Source organism: Lipophrys pholis, assembly GCF_963383615.2.
Source record: "Lipophrys pholis genome assembly, chromosome: 14".
NCBI classification, from domain to species: domain Eukaryota; kingdom Metazoa; phylum Chordata; class Actinopteri; order Blenniiformes; family Blenniidae; genus Lipophrys; species Lipophrys pholis.
The window spans coordinates 24156635-24179597 of record NC_137633.1 but is presented as its reverse complement, the minus strand read 5'-3'; the positions used below and the strand labels follow the sequence as shown (position 1 = coordinate 24179597).

General features: G+C 41.6%; 1 protein-coding gene across 1 annotated transcript in view; it reads right to left on the bottom strand.

Annotated features, from left to right (window-relative positions):
• The window catches only part of begain (brain-enriched guanylate kinase-associated), a gene marked incomplete at both ends in the record, with an annotated part of 36018 nt that extends 13389 nt beyond the window's left edge, over positions 1-22629 (bottom strand). Inside the window, 3 exons of the mRNA XM_080479321.1 lie at positions 16744-16810; positions 18970-19131; positions 22559-22629. Coding sequence (XP_080335447.1) covers positions 16744-16810; positions 18970-19131; positions 22559-22629 — 300 coding nt within the window. The remainder of the gene's footprint in view (positions 1-16743; positions 16811-18969; positions 19132-22558) is intronic.
• Between the last annotated feature and the right edge of the window lie 334 nt (positions 22630-22963).

Here is a 22963-nt window from a genome sequence, read left to right as displayed (position 1 = left end):
AACATTGAGGTGGACGGCAGCGCAGTGTTTTTATCTGGTCTATAAAACCACCATAAAACATGACCACGCTGCTCCCTGGATACTAAAGTGGAACAAACTGAGCTGGATGATCGGATGACGCATCATGTTGCCTCATCATTTTTAAATTTTGACCCAAGAGAACGATATAGAAAGTGGACTGAGTGGCCATAGAGACAAATAATAAGAACGCGTGGGAACGAGATAATAAGTCATTACCTCAAATTAATAAAGCGAGGCAACGAGATCATTTAATCTCTGGCTTGGAGATTCTTTACTTGTGACCACAAAGGGAGAGGTCTGTATGAGACTGTGTTGCTCCGCTATGAGACGCTCCACAGAACTTCTTTATCATAAAGTAAACTGTTTGGTTCATCAGTAACTACTAAACAAACTACATACTACTGTGAATGAAAGCTTGGAGTTTTTTGCCATAAAATGAGCCTTTTAATGGCTTCATGTGAAAGAGAACTTTTGTTTTTGATCAGCGTGTGTTTATGTAGGTTTCTATTAGAAACGGCTGTAGAGCAGCGTTCTATCATTCTACACCTCCAGTCCTCCATGTTGAAACATTTGATTCAGACACGTCCAGAAATAAAGTGAAAGGAGCAGAAATTCACTATGTAATGCCCAAATGTTGAAAAATAAGCCCCAAACTCATTTATTTATGGTAAAGAGGAGAGACGTGAGAATTAGATCCTCTCGTTTTGGATCAAGGTGGGTTTAACACGTCTGTATTTCACATGCTTTAGTTAGAAAACACCAATATCTAATGTGGTCCGTATCATTTGATCTGAAAGCTCCATAACAGCAAATATGACTGGATGGAGGCAACATTGGTGAAAGAATATAATATGAGGGAACAAGATAGTAACTCGGTGTCTCCAGTTATTAATTTGAGGTTAGTAATTATTATCTAATTTCCACGCGTTATGAATATATTTTTTATAAATTTTTTCTATGGCCACTCTGGGGCTCCGTAGAGGCGTAACTCTTCATTCCAGTATTGACTTATATCAAAGATCAGTCCACGGTCCACCCTATCCTTCCTTTGTTGAACTGGTATCATGAACGCAGCGCTGCCAGTGAACGCCATGGTGAGAGTTCACCACTGGTAAAAAGTTAGCAGGCGTCCGGAGGTGCGTTCACTTTAACAGCAAGATAATACCCGGTTAATGTTAACCGAGTTTTGAACAACAAGTTAACAGTGCCGTTGAAGTTAACGGTCGGTTAAACGTATTTAACGGCTGGTTAAACGATAACCCAGTTTTGAACAACCGGGCCCAGATGTATTTACATTTGTTGTGAAATTGGTCAAACAGAATGAAGGTTTTTCCTATTTAATAACGTAGAAAAGCAGAGCCACAGTGTTTAGATGTCGACATGTTTCTTTTATTTAATTTTTATTTTGGTGGTTTGGGTGAGTGGGGTTGTTACCCGGGCGTATTAGAGCCCAATATGTATCGACAAGCCAAAATAAATAAAACAACCTGAATTGTTCTAACAGTATATTTTAGAACAATTCAGGCGGTTGTCACATGTTGGATGGTTGTTCCATCCTGGACTCTAACAAGACTCATCATGCAGCAGTATTTAATGTTTTTAACATGTTTTATTTTCTTAAAAACACACTCCTTTGCTCTGGTGGGGGAGGGGTGGGGGTGTGTGGTCTCAGGTTCTTCATTTTCTCTGTTGACTTCTTTCTTCTCATCCTCCTCCTCCTTTCTGCTCTCTCTTCACTTGCTCCTCCCATTACTGCTCTATCTCCTACTCCTGCTACTTCTTTCTGCTCTGTCTCCTCCTCCTCCTCCTCCTCCTCCTTCACCTCATCCTGCTCCTCATCTCCTCCTCCTGCTCCTCCCTAGCAGTGGTGCACACCACCGCCATGTCTTTGTCAGAAGATTTTATGTTGACATTTTTCTCTTCTTCATTCAAGATGTCCAGCTCCTTTTCTAGAGCGCTGCTTTTCTCTTTGTTGTTTTGCAGAGTTTTCAAAGTCTCTGTTGCGACTCCAATCACTTGAGTCGCCAGAATTTGTCTATCTATAGTGGGAGCACCACAAATATACTGTAAAACACAAGCAAAGACAATCATTCGACCTGCTCAATCAGATTTTTACAGTATATTAGTAAATGTTATTGTGGTCTTCAATCTCCCTCTCATTTCTTCTACATCTAAAACTACATGGTTCGACGTGTGTACCCCTGCACCTACATGGTGTAGGCGCACTTGAGGTGCCACTAACACATGCAGATATTGAAAGGGCAATTAAAACATCCAGATCCGGGAAGTGGCCCGGCCCAGACGGCTTCCCCATTGAATATTACAAAGCCTTTTCTGCTAAATTAGTGCCACGTCTATGTGAAGTGTATGAAGAAGCCTTGCAGAAGAAAACTCTACCTTTAACAATGACACAGGCAATTATATCTGTCCTCCTCAAAAAGGGTAAAGATCCACTAAAATGTGACTCTTATAGGCCAATCAGCTTGCTCTGCTCTGATTATAAAATTTTAACAAAGACCCTTGCAGCGAGACTTGAACCAGCTATGCACAAAATAATCCACAGAGCTCAGACAGGTTTTATGACTGGCAGGCAACGAGCCGGCAATTTACGTCGCTTCTTTAACATCATATATACATCAAACCACAACCACACAAGAGGCACTACTATCATTAGATGCACACAAGGCCTTTGACAGGGCGGAGTACAACTATTTATTTGCAGCTCTTAGAAAGTTTGGTTAGACAGAAATGTTGTAGCTAGGTGAGTCTTTAGTACTCCAGTCCACAGGCTTCTGTGAGCACTAACAACCTTATATCTGATTATTTTCCAATTTTCAGGGGCACAAGACAGGGATGCCCCCTGTCACCCCTATTATTCAATATCGCTGTTGAACCCCCGGCTGTGTCCTCAAGGGAAAACACTGACTTACTGGGCCAAGACCGATGCGGTCTCAACCATAAACTTTCATTATTCTGTGACAATCTCTTTTTGTACCTTTCACACCCAGATACAGCCATACCTGTCGCATTAGATCTGATCACTAAATTTGGGGAAATTTCCGGCTACAAAATAAACTTCTCAAAAAGCCAAATTTTTCCTATAGGCGCTACTACAATTAGAGGCCTCTTGACATGTTCCTCTTTATGGTTACACACGACTCTTTTAAGTACCTCGGTGTACATGTCACTGAGAGATTCAAGGATCTATTTAAAAAAAAACATTAAGGCGACACTGGAAGGAGCTAAACAGGACTTGACGAGATGGTCGTCCCTTCCATTATCGTTAGCAGGAAGAATTAACTCCATTAAAATGGTTATAATGCCACGATTCTTATTTCTTTTTCAGAGGATCCCCATATTTATTCCTAAATTATTCTTCACTGAACTGAATACACACATATCCACCTTGATATGGAACAGAACTGAGGCATGAATTAGGAGGGCATTTCTGGAGAGGCCGAAGGAAAATGGAGCTTTAGCGTTATCAAACTTGATGCATTACTACTGGGCAGCTGAACTTCACACCGTCTCATATTGGACATCTGACATCTCTGAACATGAGGCTCCAGTATGGTTACTTATGGAACAGCCCTCTCGCTCGCCCAACTCATTGGCTGCCTTGGCGTGTGCACCGATGCCGAGCAGTAAGCGCTACCACACAAATAATCCAGTAATGGGGGGTTCTGTCTGAATTTGGTCACAATTTAGAGTACATCTTGGACACAGGAAACCGCTTGTGTCAAGTCCCATTCTCGCCAACCCCTTCTTTCCTCCATCCTTCACAGATCCAGCATTTAAGCTGTGGAAAAGTAGAGGTCTCTTATGTGTAAAGGATTTCTTTAAAGATGGTCTTTTTATCTCATTTGACTATCTAAAGGTACATTTCGGCATTCCAAACACTCATTTTGTCAGATATCTGCTGGTTCGAAATTACATTAAGACATGCTTTTGGCCCTCCTCAGTAGCGATAGAGGAAGATTGGATTCATGATTGTGTTTACAGGGATCCACAAACAAAAGGCTTTGTCTCATTTGTATATGGTACAATCCAAACGCCAGCTTCTCCTTCCCTTCACCATATAAAGACCAGATGGGAGGAGGATCTCAGCCTACAGATATCAGATGTGACCTGGCAACCAGCAGTGAGTCGAGTGAACGCATCATCCATTTGTATCAGACATGGTCTGACTCAATTCAAAACATTTCCCAGGCTTCATTTCTCCCGGAGCAGACGAGCTAAACTATATTCAAATATTGATCCAAGATGTGAAAGATGTCACCAGACCGAGACCACCCTCGCTCGCATGTTTTGGCTGTGTCCTGACAAGAACCTGACAAGAACCAGCATCAGAGATCACATCACTCCAATATAAACCTCGCTTCATTGGCTCCCTGTTAAATCTAGAATAGAAATTAAAATCCTTCTTTTAACTTGGAAAGCTCTAAACAACCAGGCTCCATCATATCTTAAAGAACCAGAACTTCTCAGAGTCCTGGCTTACTGAAGGTTCCTAGGTTTTCTAAAAGTAGAATGGAGGCAGAGCTTTCAGCTTTCAGGCTCCTCTTACGTGGAACCAGATCCCAGTTTCAGTTAGGGAGGCTGAAACAGTCTCTACTTTTAAGACGAGGCTCAAGAACTTTTCTATTTACTAAAGCTTTCAGTTGGGGTTGCTCTCTACCGCTCTTTCTACCGCTCTCTCTGCCTCCCCTGCCCGAACCAGGGTGTGTTTCTAAGGTTTGTATCTCCCCCTCAGTCTATCTCTCTGTCTATCCTGTCCTTTCCTCTCCTCTATCCCCTCACCCCAACCGGTCAGCAGAAAGCCGCCACCTCTGAGTCTGGTTTCTGTAAAGGTTTCGTCCTGTTAGAGGGAGTTTTTTCTTTCCACAGTCGCTAACAAATCTGCTTGCTCATGTGAATTTGTTGGGTTTTTCTCTTTTCTCTGTTAAGAGCACCTAGAAATGACTGTGTTGTATTTGGTGCTCTATAAATAAAGTTGAACTGAATTAAATTGTGTCCGGGGTTGGGCTCTCTCTGGCTGTCTGTCTTTGATTCCATCTCTGCTGTTTGTAAGAAAAGGATCAGCCGCAATCCAATTAAGGCAATATTTTGGACCTCACCTGAGGAAATGACAACAAATCAAGCAAGTGCGTTTGCCTTCGTCACACTCTTTGCCAGGAAATGAATTCTTGTTAATTGGAGGAGCCCCAAGGCTCCAAGACATAAACGCTGGCTTGAGGAAGTACTGGCCCATTTAAAGCTAGAGAAATTGAGATACTCCTCACGAGGCTGTACTAAGAAATGTTATAATGTGTGGCAAATACAACACAGTCATTTCTAGGTGCTTTTAACAGAGAAAAACCCCACGAATCCCTTCTCCTCCCACTTCAATGAAAAAAGATTCTCTTTAAATTGTATTACAAATGTAATCACTCTTTAGATAGAAATGTAATCACTAAAAAAAGTATTGTGACTAAACGTGTGCCCTCAATAACATCGATTCATAATACTTTTTTGAGCTTGTCATATATAAATGACATGTTTACAAATGTATTGTCAGATTTGACACAAGCACATGTGCACTGTTGGTCTAGTGGTTAGGACACATACCTGTCATGAGGTTTGGGTTTGATCCCAGGAGGTTTCGCTCCCCCCATTGCGTCACGTCATCTAGAGGTTTGGATGTTTACAGGGCGTCCATGTAATGTCCAGGAAAGGCTTGGTTGGTAGAGCGGTTGTCTCCCAATCGGTAGATTGCAGGTTCAAATCCCATCTCCACTTGCCCGTGTGCGGAAGTGTCCTTGGGCAAGACACTAAACCCCAAACCACTCCCATTGGAGTCACAGTGCCCTGCAGCCTCCATTGGTGTGTGTGTGACTGGGTGAATGTGATGAACAATTCACACACACCTATAACATGAGGCCATGATGAGGCCGACCCCGACGGGTCAGAGTACGAAGCCCCGATCAAGGCTGCCTGCAGCTTTTCTTAGGGACCGAGCCCGAGAGGCCAGGACCCTTTTGTATTTTGTGCGTTTCTTATTATTTTTTCTTTCACTCCTGAAAATTTGGCTACTAGCCCAGATTTGACCCACTAAACACACTCAAAAACTCAGCAAATTTGGCACGCTCATCAAGAGTGGGAATAGAATTAAGGACACGTAAAAACTATGTCCTTAATTCTATTTTCAGGTAGATAACGTTTAAAGGGGCCAGAGGCCGTGATTGGGCCGACCCTGACGGACCAGGGGGCGAGGTCCCGGCCAACGCTGCTTGCAGCTTAAATTTAAGTTGTAATTTGTTTGTAGAACCTGCCCGGTATAGCTCCCTTTGCACCTTAAGGACTACTCTCCGTTTTTTGTTTTTGTTTTGTTTGAATAATTCCTCATTCAAAAAGTCCATTCAAGCAGCAAGTTTTTCCTCATGTTTTTGAGAATACACTGCTGGGATGGGGAGCTGCAGCTGGCTACTAGTGTGGACTGAATGGGTGGCAACAATGGAGAAATGTTAGTATTTTGAGGGTCGTAGTTTGAAGCTACATAAAAAAAGACTATGTTCATTTTTGGAACTGTGAATTTAGAACTATGAACTGAACTAGTTCATTTTAAAATTTGTGAACTGAACTTTGAACTAGTTCATGTAGAAACTGAACTTTCCCAACAGTGCCTGGCAGCGCTGATTGTGAGGTGGAGAATTGAAGCCAGATTCATCTCATACGTTTAATATCTTCATATATCAGACTTACAGATCCACGTAATCATAAACAGCCAAGCTGCAGTGGTATAGATGTTTCTTTAGTGGAACATTACTACTGGATCAGCAGCTCCATGTTCATATGTCAAACTTTCATCTTCAAATGATCCAGAGCGGTGGATAGAACTGATTGATCCAGAGCGCTTGATAGAACTGATTGATTATCAATGGTGACAAAGTGTGTAACAATTTCTAATTTCAGAGTAAACACAGAATTAGTGTGGTGACAGCCGTGTGTAAAGCTGCAGTGTGGATGTGTCGGTGTTGTGCAAAAACTGATTTTCGTCCACGAGAGCTCAAACTGACTGGCTGTCGATGGGACGTCTGTTCTGTTCCAGCTGCTTTTATTAGGATTTACAGCTATAAACACCCAGACCTACACCTATAACGTACAAATATACTAAACTGTATGTACACAGTAACAACTAAAGTGAGTCTCTGGGAAAGTCTCGTGCAAAAAATACAACAAAAAGATGATTTACCAATGGGTTACATGTAAAATAATCTCTCTGTGACTCTCACAATATTTACAGCGGTGACGACGCGCTGCCGATCACTTGTTTTTCTTTTATTAGTGATTCCACTACTGTGACACCAAATAATATCATTTTCCTGACCTCCACCTCCTTCATGACTATTTCTCTCTCGGTAAAATTCATTTTCTTCATCTTTTCTGTCAGGATTTAGCGTCAAATGCCGCTGATCAACGGGCCGAATGAGATGCAAAAACATTGACGGCTCACTTTGCATTGACCATTTGTGGTAGAAAGTGGTCGTGTTGAGGGCGGCATATCAACTGCGCAACTTTCCGGGTGGACTGGGGTCTATAAAAGGAAAGTGCGTGCAGATTTGCATGCGCACGGTTTTATCGATCCAAATTTCTTTGGGCACACACCATTTTCAGCTTTTGGGCGCATGTACATTTTTAGAAGGAATCCCAGGTTTTATAACTGAGGCCCCTGATGCGTCTGCAAATTGCCTTGAAATGACTGAGTTGTATTTGGTGCTAAATAGATGAAGTTGAATTGAAGTGAATTGTATAGCCTGAACATGGTCCAATCGGCCTCAAACTTAATAAGTGACATGAGAGTCCGGACCTCATTACAGCCATTTAATGATAACCACCATCAGCCATAGCGCCACCTGCTGGAAACAGGAAGTGCAGTGTAAATAGCCTGAACATGGCCCAATTGGTCTCAAATTTAATGTTGCATGAGAGTCTGGTTCTTATCACAGCCATGAACCCCTACTCTGAATGACTCTGAACTGAGCTCTACCTGTTGTCTTTCTCTCTCTGCCAAGCTGCTGGACCACAATGCACTTTATATGAGGACGCTAGATGAGTATTTATTGTATTTATGATGTTTATGATGTGGTTTATAGGTCTTTTTTCTATGCTTATGATGTTCCTAAGTTTTTCTGGTTGTATTTACATGTACTACTCAGTGTGTGGTGTTTTAAATATCCCCCTAGAAGATAGATAAAGTTTCTTGAACCTTGAATCTTGAATAGGTTAATAATCACTATTGGTCATGGCGCCACCTGTTGGAAACAGGAACTGTAGTGTAAATAGCCTGAGCAAGATCCGGTCACCCACAAACTTTACATAGCCTCGTTTCCACAGTGCCCCTTGGTGCCGGTACGGGTCAGGTCGGAACCGGTTGTTGTGCGTTTCCACTGACTCGGAACCGTTACCAACCGGTACCATTGGTAACCATTTCTCGCTACCCCTCCACTTGGGGTACCAGGCACAATGTGCCGGGTATGAGGGGGAGGAGCTTCAACACTGCCGTCTGCTCATTGGTCCGTGACGACCGCTGTTCTACCAGCAAGCAGCCATTTCCAATTAGTTCTTCTGCAGCAATCAGGAAACTTTTTTGAAAATGACCTCCCGTTATGGCGTCACAGCCTGCATGATTACGCAACCGTTCATTACCCCGCCTACATTTCAAACCGAACCCCGTGTAATGGAAACGCGGCACTGATACGGGTCTGGTTACAGATCTAGTCAACCCCCACCTGACCGGCACCGGTACCAAGGGGCACTGTGGAAACGGGGCTCATGTTGCATCAGGGTCCAGATCTGATCACAGACATATGATAACAACCATTAGCCATAGTGACACCTGCTGGAAATATGAAGTTGAGCTCACGTAACCTGCATATGATCCAATCTGCCCTAAATTTCACATGTTTCTTCAAACTGGCCCTGAGACTGTCAGTCATCATATATGTTACATGATGACTGACAGTTTCAGTCGCAGTCCCGCAAGTAGTGAGGACCTGTTCAAGGCTGCTTGCAGCTTTAATTTGATTTATTCTCTGTTGTTTTTTCAGTCAAGCTTGCCGGATCATTCTTCTCAGAACTTTTAATTACATGACTGATTTGATCGGATTTGCCTTTGTCACCACTTGCCTGCCTGCGCTGTCTTCCAGGAACATCTTCCGCTCCTTCAAATGCCATTGCATGGCATAACATGAAAAACTGCAAACCCAATGAAGCCCGCCACTGAAAAACTCTCGCACACTGTCTCCTGCTATGAGGAGCGGCTTGCTTCGCCAGCTCTCCGCATCACATGACTGGAGCTGAGAGCGGCACGCACTCTGGGAGGTTAGGGTTAGACAATATAATCAATGATTAGAAAATGTTGAAGCTTTTTGGGATTCCCTGTTACAAATAAGTAGTAAAGATTTAAACTCTATATCAGAAATAATTGTCAGTACTCCTGATGTGCCTTAGGCTACGTTCAGGTCTTGATCCTCAATTCCAATTTCTTGATGGGTACTGATTTTTTTTTTTGTGTGATCATTCACATTAATTTCTAAAGGTGTCCTCTGTCAGACTGCAGTGTGGACACTATTGAACCAGAAATCTTTAGGTCCCCAGCGCGTGCACAGAAGACAGTGTGAAGTCACGCCGGTTCACGGAAGTAAATATGGACGACACGCTGGTCTGCACCAGGGTTGCCAGATGTGACTCACTGTTTCCAGCCCAAACAACGTATAAACCCACAAACCTCGTTAGAATCGAGCCCAAATCTCAGCCTATGTAGAAATCTTGTTTAAATCGTAAAACTATTATATGTGTAACAGGCCCGGAGTGGCTAACTGGGAGGACTGGGACAAATCCCGGTGGGCCGGTCTGATGTTTGGGCCGCTACGGCCGGTGTTCACTTTTTTTTTTCCGTTCGGTGTTCTTCTTTTTGTTTTTTTGTTCACAGCACTGGGTTGATCACACGCCCTGTCTCCCTTCACTGGCAGCTTCTTCTTTTATAAATAAACTTTTTAAAGTTTACCACTGGCAGCCTCTTCCTTTGCACCCTGATGACGTAACACGTCTGTGTACTCGGTCAGTGGGTTTGAAAGGTGTATAGAAAGAGCAAGGTGGAGCAGAGAAGGCTAGAATTAAAAAGAGGAAAGTTCTACAAACAGATACAACAAAATGTGCTAAGATTGACAACTTTTTCATTAAAACCAGCCTCACAGTTAGAAACAACAAATGATGATTGAACAGGTAAGATATTTAACTTTGCCTCCAATCCACTGTTCAATTTGATTATCAAGTCGATGAATTCTGTGGCTTTGTGGCATATAACATAAAGTTATACAATTTAAATAATAGTATGATGCCACGCCACATAACTGGGAAACTTTGTCTTTTGGTTCCTCAGAAACCAGATCCAGCAGCACCAAGCAGGTCGGACTGATCTCAGGATAGATCATATTATTATATTCAATATAATGAAGAGTAGGATGGAGACCGGCTCCATATGAGACATGCCCTGAGATTCTATATGATTCAGCTCTACATTAATGAAACGGACCTGAACTTTGTAAAAAGGGAGATTTGTGCTGAGAATTTAGATCCTTTTTAAAAAGTGATTTAGTGTGAGAAGCAGAGCCAGTGGTGATGAGGGGACTGATCCTGTCACTATGGAAGGAACAGCTGAGCTGTTGGAACAGTGTGTGGACAATCAAGCAGTACGTCTAATACATGAGAAGTTTCTCAACAGTACACTTGATTAAAAACAGACTCAGGAGCACTTTCACTAGAAGTAACTAGAGGCATCCATGCTCATGAGCACTGAGGAAGGAATCCTCATGTCTTTGGAAAATGATAGTCTTTATCATATTTAGGGGCGGCATGGCTCAGTTAGTAGAGCAGTCGTCTCCCAATTGGAAGGTTGCAGGTTCAATTCCCATCTATGCCATCTCTGCCTGCCTACATGCCGACGTTTCCTTGGGCAAGACTCTGAACCCCAAACTGCCCCCATTGGAGTGACAGCGCCCTGCACGGCTGCAGCCTCCAATGGTGTGTGAATGTGTGTGTGAATGTGATGAGCTATGTAAAGCGCTTTGGGGCTGTTGTCAGTGAATAAGCACTATATAAGTGAGTCCATTTACCATAAACAAATTTGCAGAGATCTGAATTAATAACACATATGATTGAAGCCTGGGTCTGGTGTGAAAAATCGAAAATGGGTTGCATTTTGCTGCAATGTGTGTGTGTGTGTGTGTGTGTGTGTATGTGTGTGTGTGTCTGATGTTGTTGTGCGTGTGCCCTCACGTTTTCAATTATACCGCCTCCTAGTGTCGTCACCCTGAAGTGTCCCACCTGTGTCTTCCTGACTCCCCATCAGCCAGATTGTCTTTGAACCCAATATCAGGCCATGTTTACACGCGGGTGAATTCTGTTTGTATAAAATAATGGCCCGATGGAGCTGAACTTAATTTTAAACTTCTTGTTTTCAGGCTCAGAGCCACGGTGTGCAGCCCAGTAAAACCGGCTGCCACTCTCCTCACGCTTGCTGTCTTGTTTTGCCGTGTTCCGCGCTGCTGAGGTTCTACTACTCTACCTCGACAATTCTGTTTTATCCGGCTCTATTGAGATCGGCTGGTTTAAATCCACTTCTGTTTTTATGGTGGTTTTAATTCACTTTGACTCCGTTTTATTCATGTTATGGTTTGTTTTGTGTTTGTCTTGTTTTATGCCGTGTTGCCTTCACTGTCAGTCTGTCCAGCGATCAGCCCAGATCGCCACCAGGTGGCGCTGCTCCCTCCAAATGTGTAGCAGGCTGTTTCACTTTGCCATTCTCTGTGCCTTCACTGTACGTGGTTGCTTATAGTTTAGAGTTCATTCTGTCTAGTTAATTTGATTATTGGGCCCTTGATTTTTGTTTCTCTCTTTCTCTGTATATATTTAATATTTCTATATTGTCCTGGCGGCGGTGGTTCCCTTGTCTGTGCAGTGCCACTCATGTTTGGTGTCCTTGGTTTGGTGTGTCACGTGGTGTTTTAGGTTGAGCCCCTTTTTCCTCTGGCTGCCTCGGTAGAACCAACACTCTGCTTCCTGTTCAGTTATTCCATTGTGTTCCTCCCCAGCAACAGCAAACCCACCTGTTCACTGTATCTTTTGTAATGGTTGCCCTGGTTTTAATAATCACAGTACCCCTTTTTAATTGGATGATTTAAAATAAAGTTCGTAATGTGGGAAATCACGTCTCCAGGCCTTATTTGTGAGCAAATCTTCGAGTCCTTTAATTATTTTAACTATCTCCTGGGGCGAAATTCCCCAGGTGGCGCTGTCTGCAATCTTTTTAATTAAAACACTCTACTGCACTGTCACATGATGAACCAAAAGTATCGGTTCATTATAAAGAAGTTCCGTGGGTTAGAAGAAATAATGGAGCGTCTCGTCGCGAAGCGCAACACAGTCGCACGCAGACCTCAGCCTGCGGCCATAACGCGATGAAAGACGCGAAAGTGAAGTTAGTTACAATGGTTTTACGATGAAAAGCGTGAAAAAATTGACAATAGAAAACTGCTTCTAAACTATATATCAGACGCAGCTGACTGACAGCAGGAGCTCTGCAGCACAACAGTTGGAGAACTGCGGCTCCGCGATCGAGGATTAGATTACCTTGTTCCCTCGTATTATTAACTTGAAGGAACGACTTATTATATCGTTCCCACGCGTTATTATTATTATTATTTTATTCATAACCACTCCGGGGCTCCGTGTTCGCTGTAGATTTCAGAATGTCAGTTCAGCGTCTCTTCCTCCTCGTAGGAGCGATAACTCCAGCGATAACTCCGCCTCCAGCTGATGACGTGTCAGACCCCGCTCTGGTCCAGCAACGATGTGGGGCCAGCGTAGTGCCCTGTTTAGCCCCAGATCGGGGCTTTGGCGGCGGAAAGACAAAGAACTGGTGCTGAATGTGGCCCTGGAACCAGAACCTGGTTCTTTCACTCCTCGCGTTTGTACAAATTAGGGACCGAGCCCATAATGGTTTGGGATTTTAACTTGCTTTCTGACCTCCAGTTGGATCACCCCTTGGAGACCTTCCCGTCCTGGTTCCTGACTATAATAGCAGGGCGCCGCTACACGACTGTGGTTTTAACAAAAAGTATACCGTTGCATGTCTCTGCTGCTTTACATTCCTCAGTGGCCCTGAACTATGTACGGTCTGAACAATTGATCAAGAAAATTCTAATCGTGAGCTACGTATCTAAATACAGCAAAGGCAGAGGACTACAAGCTGCAGTAGCTGCACCACTCTAGGGACTCTACATCCCATCTGCAGTGGCTCAAAAGCCCCTCTGTAAAGACTCTATGGTCCCTCCGTAGAGGCTCTAAAGCCCCTCTATAGTGGCTCCATGAAGATATATTCTATGGAAAAGCATTCTTAACTTACAGCTTGACATTTAAGATGTGATGCTTAAATTTCAGTTCAAAAGTTTTTCATTTCAAAATCTGCTCTTCGGTGTTACTAAAACATGTTCCAAACTACACGTCTCTGGAAGATAATATTGAGGAAATCCAGAAATAACAAAGGCCTCAGAGGAAAGCTAAAACATGCAGGTTTAACATGTATGTTTCATATGTGGAGTGAAACTAATTATAAAGCTGTGGTAAAAATACTAAAAGACAAAAATGACCAAAACTTCCAAAGAATGGATTGAAAAAAAACAAAAAACACAAATTGCAAAAATGGTTTAGTTTACTGAAAGTGGCTAAAACTGCTAAAATGAGTACTACGGCTGAAGCCATTAAATCATATCAAATTACTTATAGTACTAAAACATCTGAAACATCTCACCTGCTAAAACAACAAAAATTATTAAAATGACTTTCAATACTAAATCCTTCAATACAACGTCAACAATCCTTAACTGTAGTTCGTAAACTTCCCAAACTCAAAAAAATCCAGTTTCAGTTTAGTTTTGTCAAGCTGTGTTCTCTTCATTTTAAAGGTTTAACAAGCGTTCTGGCTTCAGATGAATTTATTTGGTCAAAAGTGGTTTAAAAGTCTCTTGTAGTTAAAAGGTTGCAGACGTCTGATCTAATCCAAGCAGATTCACACAAGTGTTCATAACCATTTGGAAATATAAAGCAGGTCTAGTGAAAAGGTCTTCGCAAGTGGAATATGACAGTTAAAATGTGTGAGGGATAACAAGCAGCTGACTGCAAAAATGAATTTCAGAGCAACCAATTCAGCTCAGCGGGTCGATAGTCTGGATGGTGGCTCCCTAATAATCTCATACACTCTCCTTCTGTGTGTGTGTGTGTGTGTGTGAGTGTGTGTGTGTGTGTGTGTGTGTGTGTGTGTGTGTGTGTGTGTGTGTGTGTGTGTGTGTGTGTGTGTGTGTGTGTGTGTTCTGTAAAAGTTTGCCAACAGGGTTGCAGTTCAGATCAATTACTGCGGACATTGATTGCGCCGCCCGTCTTTGACCATGTAATTGGTTTTGGCGAGATGAGAGCAGCGGTGCGGTGAACAGGTGTGTTCTCATCCATTATTGCAGCTTTCTCATTTCTCAGAGGAGATAGGGAACACGGGGTGAAAATGTCAGCACCACTTATAAATTATATGGACACTTCAGGCCATAGGTTATTGATAAATCATTCATTATGATTCATTTCTCCTCAGCTTGAAACTCCAGTCTGCAGGTCTTCGTGCACCCAACAGTCATTGATTCATGGCACAGCACCCGGCTGTACATTATACTTAGAAGCTTTATACAGATAAATGATAAGAAGGATGAAAAGGCAGAGCTGCTGGTTGAGATGTTTTTGGTTCAAATGCCCTGAAATGTGAGTTTCAGGTTTATGACAGATCGGCACAGGATTTTGTTCTTGTGTTTGATACTGTGTGATTGATACAGGCTATACAGTGCAATTTTCACATTGAGGAAAGTTTTTATTCTTTAATCATCCACTGTTTTTAAACAGTTTGTGGCATGTGTGTGTGTGTGTGTGTGTGTCCTCACCATGATCACCACACTGACTGTTTATCATTTACAACCATCTGCCAAGTCCAACTTGACAAAAACACTTTTTTTTTTTTTCACAGAAAAGTCAGAAAAGAAATGGAGTGTTGACCACAAAGCAAACAACAGCAGCGGTAATGTTCCCTGGTCTGTTTCAGCTCCACACACCAGAGAGTTAAAGGCGTTAACAGCTGTGAAAAATATGAAGCTCATCAAAAAATACCCTTACTCTTAATTTACCTTTTTTTTCTTGGATTTATTCTGCAACTGTTAATTGATGCTGGCGCAGATTATGTGAAGTATTCAGGCAAACAATCCAATAACAAACAACGTAGAGGAACTGCAGTGGTCAGATGTTATTCTTCTATGATGATAAAACAGATGTGAACAAATCCACATGTAACTGTAGATGACGAAAATACACAGTAATGAAGTTCTGAGGGCTGTAGATACTACCAGAGATTATCTCGTGAACTTGTTGCCTCCCTGAAAAGTTTCTGTAATTTCCAGTAATAAAATATAAGTGTGAATATATCTCATAATTTCTTGTCTGTGTTTATTTATTTTTCCAAGTGTCATAACTTTATGGAATTGGTTGTAAATATCCGATATTCAATATAGTACTGAAAAAGTATTGATACACAAATTTCTTTGTGGGATTTCTCAATAAAACTAACTGCTGTTATTAATTTTTGTGTGTTTCATTAAGATGAGAGTGGAGCTCACAACACAGTCGAGAGATCAGAGAAGTATCATCAGCATAGAAACACACTGTGAGGTGAAGGTGTGAAAACATGAAGGATGAAAAACGCTACGAACTGAAGACATCTGAGAGTGTTTTACACCAGGAAGCACCTAAAATAAAGGTTTAATGTTGAAATTATTCTTCTTTCAAATAAAAAAATCCACCTTGATCAGGTTTAGTTAAAAGACATTTGAAGTTTTTTTTTAAAATGTACAATTTTTTAAAATCTCTAAAACACAGAAGATTTGAAACTGAATCAAAATGTGTATTTTAAGGTTGTTATGTTACTGATTTAATGTTCTCCGTGGAACTGAATGTAGAACCAATGTTTTTTTTTTTAAATCAGACATACATTGCTTAAATAATAATTTTGGAATCAGATAATAATAAAGAAAGGAATAATGTTTGATTTAATCTTTTGCTCCCGACATTCAAGACGATGACAAAACATTTCAAAGTGGTCAACGTGTCCTCACACATCTACAAAACGTTGAATGGGTTACGGTCCTACACACAGTATTTCCGAAGTATCACTATAATCTGGTGGTACCAGGGCTTAACCCGGGAGCGCATTATATAGAGCTTTTATTATGAAAAGTTGCACACTATTTTTCACAAGTTATACACATTACATTTTTTATGAAATTACATGGTATAAAATGGGTTTTGCATAACAGATGAATGCCTTAAGTATTTTTAATTTCAACCAGTTTGTAATCCTAAAATACATTAGAAGGGGGGTGGGGGTCTGATTGAGCGCGGGGGGGGGGGGGGGGGGGGGTGGCCTTGGGTGCCACGGTAGTGTAGTGGTGGCGCTCTTGCCTCACAGGGAGAGGGTGAGGTTCAATGTTTGGTTTCTGGAACGGGCCAAGGCTTTTCTCTGGATCTTCTGAGGGGACCTGGATGAAGACAGGCTTCATTTTGTTCCTGAGTGTAAAGGACCGGGACACGGTTTCTTACCGTCCGCTGCATCTTGTCCTCCAAATCCTGGTTGATCCTCTGAAGAGCCGCATAGCTGCTCTGGATCCTGAAGTGAGAAGAAGAATGCTTTACTCTTGGTAAACCTCAATAAACGCTATACATGTGGAGAGAAGTGAAAAAGTTTCTCAATCAGGACGCTGAGGGTCTCAGAGGGGATTTGAAGACATCTGAAGTTTTCACTCAGACTTGAAAAATACTGTGAAAGGAAATCGAGCTGAAGCACAGTGGAGAGGCTCCATGTGGGGCGTAAGAGGGAATCAAATATGATTTCAGACAGTCAAGTCTTTATGGAGCATTTCCAGCGTTTTTATGTTTCTTTAATATCTTCTTTGATAGAAACTTTGTTTTTTCTTACCGTGTGGCGACACGGACCAAACAACAGGACTGTGAAGGTTTTCTGAAAACATCCACTGAATATTTTAACACCTTGAATTAGTTTTTAACAGCGAGAAATGAAATACAAAGTCATTTACACTTTTCTGACAGAATTAGTAAGAATAATTTATGCATAGCATTAACATTTAATTGTATTTCTTAACTCTATAACTCTAAAGTCACAAATTAAAAAAAAAAAAGAAATATCCTTCAACCACACCTGTGTGTTAAAATATTTCAATGAGTGTCCAAAAAAGGTTCCAATCCTTACGGAAGAGTTTTAAGGCCACTGAAGAAAAAAAAATTCGGAGTCTAAAAAAAAAAAAAAAAACCTTCGTGGCCCCAGAAAAAGTCGAAAATCAAATTCGAGATTTTTTTTTCACGGTGGAAAAAAAAGTCGGTCCATCCACTTGCCAGCACGTGTGACTGTTTCCTCAAAATGCTTATCAGGCGGTTTAATGAAGTGATGAAAAGATGCTTCAGGACAGAATGTAGCTCATAAACACGGAGCAGTTATCATCAGTATCAGGACCAGAAGAGACGGAGCAGCCTGCTGCCTGGTTCTGTAGAGGAACACAGTTATCATCAGTATCAGGACCAGAAGAGTCAGAGCAGCCTGCTGCCTGGTTCTGGAGAGGAACACAGTTATCATCAGTATCAGGACCAGAAGAGACAGAGCAGCCTGCTGCCTGGTTCTGGAGAGGAACACAGTTATCATCAGTATCAGGACCAGAAGAGACAGAGCAGCCTGCTGCCTGGTTCTGTAGTGGAAGTTCGTCGAGTACGAAGGACAAAGGCTCGGATCCCGGGCTGCTTATTTAAATGTTCTTATTAATCAAGGAAATCCTGTGTAAAATCACACGTCCATAAGCAGTAAGCAACCCGATATAGTCACAATTAAGTGATTTAATGTGAATTCACATCTACGGGCAAATGATGAGGGATGGACAGACGTTTCTCCGTGAAAAAAAAAAAAATCTCGACTTTGATTTTCGACTTTTTTTGAGGCCACGGAGGTTTTTTTTTTGTTTTGTTTTTTTTAGCCTCTGAATTATTATTTTTTTTCTTCAGTGGCCCTAAAACTCTTCCATAAATCCTACAGAATGATAAGATGAGTGAACAAGTTTTCATCTCTTCATTAGTTTCACTTTTCTTTTTCCACATATTTATGCTGTTTTGTTAGACTTTCTGTATTTGTGGACTTGCTCCTTTTTTTAAGGTTTTGAAATCTGTTCTCAGCTCAGGAATTCATTTCTGCTCTCAATCACAAAAGTGAGTGATGAATAGTAATTTAAGGTAACCTCACAGATACAGGCAGAGGGGCGAGGACAGAGACAAAAGGTCCAAAAACATGGGATAGCTTCAGCTCATCTGCTGATGAGCAACAATACTGATCCGTCTCATTTCAAAGGTTTTTGTCTTTTTTCTCTTGGAGGCGGGTTAAGGACCTGGTGAGAGGGGATAGATTCTGCAGGACAATAAAACCCCGTCAGCCCTTCATTTCCCTCGTATCAACTTTCCTTCTTGCCCGCCACAGTCAGGTGAAGAGTTGTTTTAATTTGCATATTTATTAATCCACCGGGTTTTGTCTGACCTGGCGGTTTGCTGCATTTGGGAAAACACAATGAGGTTATTGTCATACAGCTAAATAAAGAAATCACGGCTTGAAGTTCTCTAATCTCTGTGCTGCTGGCTTTTTTTTTCTTAAATAATACATTAACAATTCTGGAGAAAGTGCTTGAGCTGTAAACATTTTACCTGCATTGAGCTATGGCCATATGAACTATAATCAATGATGTTGCACGCACGCATGCACGCACCCACACATACCTGCACAGCTTCTCTGTGAACTTCTCCAGCTCCTCCTGGGCCCGTCGCAGCTCCGTCTCCAGGTACTGTCGGGTGGAGTCAAACTCGCTCTCCACCATCTCTAGTTTGTGTGCGGTGTAGGACAGACGCTTACGGAGATCATCTTTGAGGTCGTGGAAAGAGCTGAGCAGATGGAAGGAGGAGGTTTAGAGGTGTGTGTGTGTGTGTGTGTGTGTGTGTGTGTGTGTGTGTGTGTGTGTGTGTGTGTGTGTCTGCAGGGAAGCCAGTGGTGGACGAGTCGGATGAAGCAGGAAAACTAATCCTTTCCCGTTCACAGAGCTGGGACCAAACTCCCGTTAGTGTAATGGTGAATTTCATTTGACGGGCCTCGTTTCTAATCTCTGAAAGAACAGGAAAGGATGCTGGACACGGACATGTCGGTTTCAAAGAAGAGGTGAGAAAAATGGAGCATGGCCTTGTGTGTGGGTGCAAAAACAACAAAGAGGCTCCAATCTGGTCCCACCAGGTGCTTATAGGGGATTTATTCAAGGTTTTTATTGACATTTTGCACCAGAATGTTTCATTAAAATTGACTTTATGTTGAGATTGTAATCATTTTCAGCACTAACTGTTTGATATTGCAAAATTCATCACATACACTGTGACCACAACAAAGAATAACTTTGAAGTGTAAATTTAAAGGTTATTATAGGAATATTTTACCAGTCTGGTCCACTCAGAATGAAACTGGACTGTATGTGTTCCCTGAAGTAAATCTTATATATATATATACTTGTATTGGTTCATTTATGTGCTTTTAAATAACCATAGCATATTTGGTGTTTGGTTTGTTCAATATAAACTGGTCCTACCATTTGTCCTGGTGATCGGTCCCTCTGAAGAGAGGACACCTGTCTTCAGGGGACACTTGCCCTTGGATTTTAGGGCGTCCTTACATCAGAGGTTTTACCTGTATTTACAACTCAGTTTATGGGCTTCTACACTTAAACTTATTGTAATAGATTTAATTTTTGAACACAAAAAACAGAGAAAAGTGCAATTTCTTTTCAATATACTATATTGAATTCAAATTATTTAGTGATCAATGATAAATTTGCTTTGATTTTTTGCGTGCTCGGTCACTCATCTGTAACAATCAGTGTGCAATAAACACACACCATTACATTATTAAATCTTATATTATGGTTAATTTTCTGCTTTATTGGTAGAATTTCAGAATGCATGTCAGCTCTGATACTCATTTCAATTTTTTCCCCAGAACATATTCAATGCTATACTTTGATCATAATCTCACAATATATACAGTGCCTTACGAAAGTATTCGGCCCCCTTGAACCTTTCAACCTTTCAGGCTTCAAACATAAAGATATAAAATTTAAATTTTTTGTCAAGAATCAACAACAATTGGGACACAATCGTGAAGTGGAACGAAATTTATTGGATAATTTAAACTTTTTTAACAAATAAAAAACTGAAAAGTGGAGCGTGCAATATTATACGGCCCCTTTGCGTTAATACTTCGTAGGGCCACCTTTTGCTGCAATTACAGCTGCAAGTCGCTTGGGGTATGTCTCTATCAGTTTTGCACATGGAGAGACTGAACTTCTTGCCCATTCTTCCTTGGAAAACAGCTCGAGCTCAGTGAGGTTGGATGGAGAGCGTTTGTGAACAGCAGTTTTCAGCTCTTTCCACAGATTCTCGATTGGATTCAGGTCTGGACTTTGACTGGGCCATTCTAACACCTGGATATGTTTATTTGTGAACCATTCCATTGTAGATTTGGCTTTATGTTTTGGATCATTGTCCTGTTGGAAGATAAATCTCCGTCCCAGTCTCAGGTCTTTTGCAGACTCCAACAGGTTTTCTTCTAGAATGGTCCTGTATTTGGCTCCATCCATCTTCCCATCAATTTTAACCATCTTCCCTGTCCCTGCTGAAGAAATGCAGGCCCAAACCATGATGCTGCCACCACCATGTTTGACAGTGGGGATGGTGTGTTCTGGGTGATGAGCAGTGTTGATTTTATGCCAAACATATCGTTTTGCATTGTGGCCAAAAAGTTCGATTTTGGTTTCATCTGACCAGAGCACCTTCTTCCACACGTTTGGTGTGTCTCCCAGGTGGCTTGTGGCAAACTTTAAACGATATCTTTGAGAAATGGCTTTCTTCTTGCCACTCTTCCATAAAGGCCAGATTTGTGCAGTGTACGACTGATTGTTGTCCTATGGACAGACTCTCCCACCTCAGCTGTAGATCTCTGCAGTTCATCCAGAGTGATCATGGGCCTCTTGGCTGCATCTCTGATCAGTCTTCTCCTTCCTCGAGATGAAAGTTTGGAGGGACGGCCGGGTCTTGGTAGATACTTGGTAGTGGTCTGATACTCCTTCCATTTCAATATGATTGCTTGCTCAGTGCTCCTTGAGATGTTTAAAGCTTGGGAAATCTTTTGGTATCCAAATCCGGCTTTAAACTTCTCCACAACAGTATCTCGGACCTGCCTGGTGTGTTCCTTGGTCTTCATGATGCTCTCTGCGCTTTAAACAGAACCCCGAGACTATCACAGAGCAGCTGCATTTATACGGAGACTTGATTACACACCGGTGGATTCTATTTATCATCATCAGTCATTTAGGACAACATTGGATCATTCAGAGATCCTCACTGAACTTCTGGACTGAGTTTGCTGCACCGAAAGTAAAGGGGCCGAATAATATTGCAGGCCCCACTTTTCAGTTTTTTATTTGTTAAAAAAGTTTAAATTATCCAATAAATTTCGTTCCACTTCACGATTGTGTCCCACTTGTTGTTGATTCTTGACAAAAAAAGTTTAATTTTATATCTTTATGTTTGAAGCCTTAAATGTGGCGAAAGGTTGAAAGGTTCAAGGGGGCCGAATACTTTCGCAAGGCACTGTATATATATATTTAAACTGCCCAAAACATGAATATTAGCCAACATAGAAATCGGGTTATATCTTTTATGTGTTTGCAGGCTCTCATCAGTTAACCGACAATCATAGTCTAAAAAAATAACAGCATTGCATTTTTATGTGGTTCTCTCTTGATTTAAGTGCATACAGTTATTTGATAATTGTGTGAGTGATGAATAAAATATTTAAAACCTCTGAATGAAATCTTTTGGTTTGCCTAACTGATGCTAAGAAGCTAAAATATTAATCACAGAAACCTGTATTTTTTTTCTAAACACAAGACACAGACGACTGAATAGTTTGGCTGAGCATCTTCAGCTCGTCTGAGGTTACAACAACAACAAAAAATACCTTTACAGCCTCTGAACTGTTGAAATCAATCAAACTCAGTCAGGAGAAAACTGCACTTGGTATCATTCAGTGTATTCTTGGTGGTATGACACGGGTGCTTGAGAGACTGTGTAGGTTTTACACACATCAGAGTGGATGCAGTTGTCAGCTGATACGTAAAGACATGATGAATGATGGAAATGAACTGGTGAAACGTTACGGGTCTAATGGCCTTCAATGGCCATGACCTCCCAGTTGGAATGAAATGGATTTAGTTATAATAAGATGAGGGTTTATAGACTCAAACACCCCTATTGGGACTCTTCTTACCTTCTCTTCTGATGTTTACAACCATTTCTCTGGGTTTTCAGGGCGGTTTTGCCAATATATATCTTTTTCATATTTTTTGCTGTGCCCGGGCTCTCATGGCTGTTGCTTCTGATGCCAGTCGGCTGAATACTGAAGTTTGAACTCTAACCACAAATCAGTACTCAAAGCTTTAAGCCTTCCCTGGGGAGGCAGATAGGAGTTGGCTATCTGAGATGACCCTGGCAAGAGAGCAGAGAAAAACAACTGTGAAGTCCTGCAGAATTAGCGCCACATTTAGTTGTGATGACTCCAGAGGAAAGCACAGAATTTATCTGCATTCAGAAAATGAGTCTGTTTGGTTTCACAGAGCAGAGTAGGGGGATCAGTGACATACTGTAAGTCTGGTAAACAGACTGAGAAGTATGC